The sequence below is a fragment of the Melampsora larici-populina genome, assembly GCF_000204055.1.
Source record: "Melampsora larici-populina 98AG31 unplaced genomic scaffold MELLAscaffold_487, whole genome shotgun sequence".
Lineage (NCBI taxonomy): Eukaryota > Fungi > Basidiomycota > Pucciniomycetes > Pucciniales > Melampsoraceae > Melampsora > Melampsora laricis-populina.
In genome coordinates, this window is record NW_006769178.1 from 1,086 (window position 1) to 5,310 (window position 4,225).

The following is a 4,225-nucleotide window of genomic DNA, read 5'->3' on the forward strand; positions in this document are numbered from 1 at the left end:
CAAACGATCACGTGCTATGATGCCAACCAAATTATCAGAATAAAACTCTATATTCCTTCACTTCCCAGTCCTGACTGTCAGAGAAAACTTTCAATCAAACCGAAGAGGGCGCCCGAGGAGTTTGTTGTGATGGTCAAATGAGATAAACTCTCAGAGTCTCAGGCAAACTGCATACCAAGAAGACTGGTGTGATTGAAAGGCAGTTTGGGATGGATGAAGCCAACAGCTCAAACGGTAAGGTAGCATGGTGTTATTTTTCATAGGTGTCTTTCCGCATCTTCTTCAAAAGACATATGCACGGGGATTTATGTTTTGCGTTTACCCTACTAGCTTAGTAGCATGAATTATCCTTTGAGTCGTCTTCACTGGACTCTCTTCGGAATCCTTTGAAAAGACGGGATGAAACGAAACTGATAAAAGTGTATTAGAGGATCAAGATTCACCATAAGCATGATTAATCCGAAGTGGAGGCTAAGAACAGTCAAGCTTGATCAATTTGATCAATGATGAACAGCATCGCTACATCTCATATTGTTTTAAGGTCATCAATTAGCCAATGTGATGCTCTTAAATTTGTCAACTTGTCCAAAAAGAAGTCATAGGGAAACCAAAGAATGCATTGTCTGTGTCAATTGATATCAAGAAAACACAAGTAAAAAAGCTATGAATGTCTTGTCTCCTTCACAATGACAATACTACAGAGGAAGTGAAATCAGAATCCAAAGGAATTTCGGGAGAAGAGATATTGCCACATGTGATCTCAATTTACTATGCAGCCAATGGTAAGTCTTTCAAGAAGGCTGAGACCTCAGGAGAACAAGTAGTAACTTGTTCACCAGTAGGACAAGTGGGGTCTCCAACAGCACAAATACCTGCGGTGAGATATAAATTACTGTCGACGGTCTCGGGGAAGTCTTTCGAACGCTGTAGGACAAAGTTGTGAAAAATTCAGTCAAAAATATCCCGCCGTGCAGAACAAAAATATTGGCTTACCGGTTTCACTTGACGAGTAACTTGACAAGATTCGTCGAAATACATGGAGAAGGAATACCTAAGTTCGGTGGAGGACGTTCTAGAAAATCCCATAGGTTGAGTCAATGACCCCCTTATATATATCAGGCTATGTGAGGCGGCGGTGTTGAGTACTTACACTTGGACTGCCTGTGGCTGGCCGATGCTGGCCCTCGTCATCAACTAAGAAATCCAGCGAGTCGGTCAGTGGCAGTACGATATATGGCATATGAGGGGATTTTTTTACTTACGGCACAAGACTTGTAATTAGCGCACGGCAACTTGTGCGATGCCATGTAAGTGGCAACCCTGATGAGTGAATAAAAGGTAAGATTTTGGATTAGATCAAATTGAAAACATGGAACATTTTCATGAACTGACTTTTTGCAATCCTGCAAATTGACAACTTTCTTGTCCAAACCACTTTGACATGTCATCAAGTTTGGCGGGGATGTGGCGCGTCTATAGACCGATCCGATCGTGACCGGTGCAAGAGCATCCGCCTGGCGAGCTTCCAAGTGTTGGTAGCCTTGAGGTGTTGCCATGACGTATAAACATTGAAGAAGAGCGCCGATAAGAATGAATGAGTTCATATTGAAAATTTGAGTAAGTAACTGGAATTCAAGATTGAATGGACTAGATAAGACTGTCTTGTGGATACAAGTCTGGCTGGTGAAAGAAAACGGAGAGGAACTTGAAGTGAATATAAAAGTATGAAGATGGTGCAAACGTTGTCGTAAACGAAGGTTTTCTTATATAAACAACTCTAGGAGTCAGTTCATCTTCCAGAGAAGCGCAAGATTCTTGCCAGTTTTGAATGCCTTGCCGAAGGCTTCACAAAAAGGAAAACCCTCACAACAAAAGCTCAGTTAAGCTCGCTCCGTATCTGCGGCTGTACAAACATTTCATCGAATGAGACTGCCACATACATTCTGACACTGGGAACCGGGGATCTCCTATAGACCCTGCTTAGAAAGACCCCATGTTCCTAACGTTTCCGTTCTTGTCACATGGGTTTTCTAGTTTTTTTATAAGAAAAGTCGTAAATTTTCATTAATCGGCTGAGAAACATGTGTTGTTGTAAAAAGACTTGATGAATTCATTCATTGTGAAAAAAGACCCTCAAAAATGGTATTTTTGAACGCCTGAAGGAAACGAATCTCTGAACAAATTTCATTGCCAAAAACCAGTCAAAGATTTGGTTTTTCATTGTCGGACAGATTTTCTCAAATGTCTTACACCTTGAGTTGTGATCCTTCTACTGATTTCTGACTAGAATGATTTCTGCATGTAAATTAAGGACCCTCTGTGCAAACAAAAGTTTCATAAGCAAAGTCATGTGCTTAATTAGCAATACGCCATCAGTTGGTTCATTCACGGGATCTTGTCTTGTCAATGTTAAATCTTTGCATCAGAGTAGACAATAGGCGGCCAGCTGCCTCACAACGCATTAGGAATACTTTAGTGCATACATTGTCCTACACTTATGCTAAAACAGGCTACATAAAGCTTTGCCCAATTCAAGGACTTGCAAGGAAAAGAATCTGTATGAATTGCTTTGCACTCAATATCCCCCTATAACATATTAATCTCATTGCACCAAAACCTATTGATCTTTGTAACTATCCACAGTCCACGTCACAAACACCTCATATCACAGGAATTCATCCGCCACATTGTCCCCTGCAATGGTGAAAGCGTGGGTGAGGTGTGAAGGTGATGGCAAGTGGTGATGTGGCCTTCCAATGAGCATGATCAACTGGGAGTTAATGAAGATGGCAAGGGAAGCAATGACATATCAATGGCTGTTGGACTTGCAGTATAGGGTTGACTATGTACAACATCATACATTAGGATTTCAAATTCAATGGCATGCACATCAACCAAGTGCTCCCATCATCTTGTCATTGATACTGAATTACCTCACAACTTGGAAACAGTTCTTTGCCAAACTAAAGCCTGGGACAATTGCCATGCAATTTGCTCCAAGCTTTGTTGTTTTGCTTCTACATAATTTGAGTGTTGATCCTCTACCCCATCTCATTCATAATATGTACTCTTGAAAGTTGATCAAGAGCTCCTCTAGAAATCCAAAAGGCCTTGCTTGATTCTTTCTAAAAAAAATGTTGCTTCTTGGCTTCCACAAATTATGGTTTTCATTCATGTGAAGAACTGGTATTCACTCTGTAAAAAGGTTTTCCAGAGAGCAATCCCTGGTTCTTCATTTGTGGTAGATGATAGGATACACTTTGTCAATATTGGTAAAAGTTGAAAATATTTGAGACTGATTTACTTTGTTGATCAGGATAGAATTAAACAGAATGTAATTTGTTTTATCATTGTTTTACAAAAATGGCATTGAACTGATGACTGCACATTCATACTTTGTTAATTTACATAGAGTGATGTAAGACATCAGGGTAATTCTCACTGTTTTAATGGTCAACCTACCTTGCATATTTTTCTGGAATCACAATACTGTGAATCTTACACCAAAGGGTTTTGTCTGTTAAAAAGCTTATCAGACCTACCTCTATACATGTTCAAGGTGAGACCAGATCTCACATCAATTAACGGGTATATTGCTTTACAAAGCACACATCTTTATTACATAAAAGAGAAGGCCATCACTCGCCTACAAACTTGATATCAATACAAAATCACATAAATATATCATTTAAAATCCAAATTGAAGTTGTGCCCTAGAAAAGACGGGTGGTTTCCAACATAATTGACTAGGTTGAATTCTTCTTCTTTTCTTCTTTTGATTTCGTTCGTGTCTTTCAATGATTGCATCTGATAAACAAATCACATGTTGTTTATCATGACTAAACAAATCAAGTCATCTATAATCAGGTCATGATTTTAATAAGGATCGAATTTGATTGAATTTGACTTACTATTTTAACATGTGTAAAGTTTGACATACATGCATCACATCCCCATGAACAATAGCCGTCTTTTGAGCGATTTCATCAATACTCACATCTTCATTTTTACTAACACATTCTAAAATAAATCCTACAATGATTTCTTCCCAATAAGCTCGATAACTTAAAAGACCTAAATCACTCAAAGGTTTTTCCTGGTGAACCAAGTTTACCTTCTTTTTTACTAAGTTCATAACTATATTCGAGTAATATTTAGTGTCCATGACCCCGTTTCTCGCGCCCGAAGCTGCGTGCCGTCTGGGGGTTTCGGATCAGCCTTTTTT

General features: G+C 39.2%; 2 protein-coding genes across 2 annotated transcripts; both read right to left on the reverse strand.

The window, feature by feature from the left end:
• Positions 1-768: 768 nt before the first annotated feature.
• On the reverse strand, positions 769-1,604 carry MELLADRAFT_70345 (uncharacterized protein; the record flags this gene model as incomplete). The annotated part of the gene is made up of 5 exons (XM_007419762.1): positions 769-924; positions 994-1,072; positions 1,151-1,194; positions 1,263-1,320; positions 1,393-1,604. 5 exons carry the CDS (start codon positions 1,602-1,604, stop codon positions 769-771), a joined length of 549 nt encoding a protein of 182 aa, XP_007419824.1.
• A 2,084-nt stretch (positions 1,605-3,688) lies between these two features.
• Positions 3,689-4,135, reverse strand: MELLADRAFT_91986 (uncharacterized protein; the record flags this gene model as incomplete). The annotated part of the gene is made up of 2 exons (XM_007419761.1): positions 3,689-3,839; positions 3,912-4,135. The coding sequence occupies 2 exons, from the start codon at positions 4,133-4,135 to the stop codon at positions 3,689-3,691; spliced, it is 375 nt and encodes a 124-aa protein (XP_007419823.1).
• Positions 4,136-4,225: the final 90 nt, after the last annotated feature.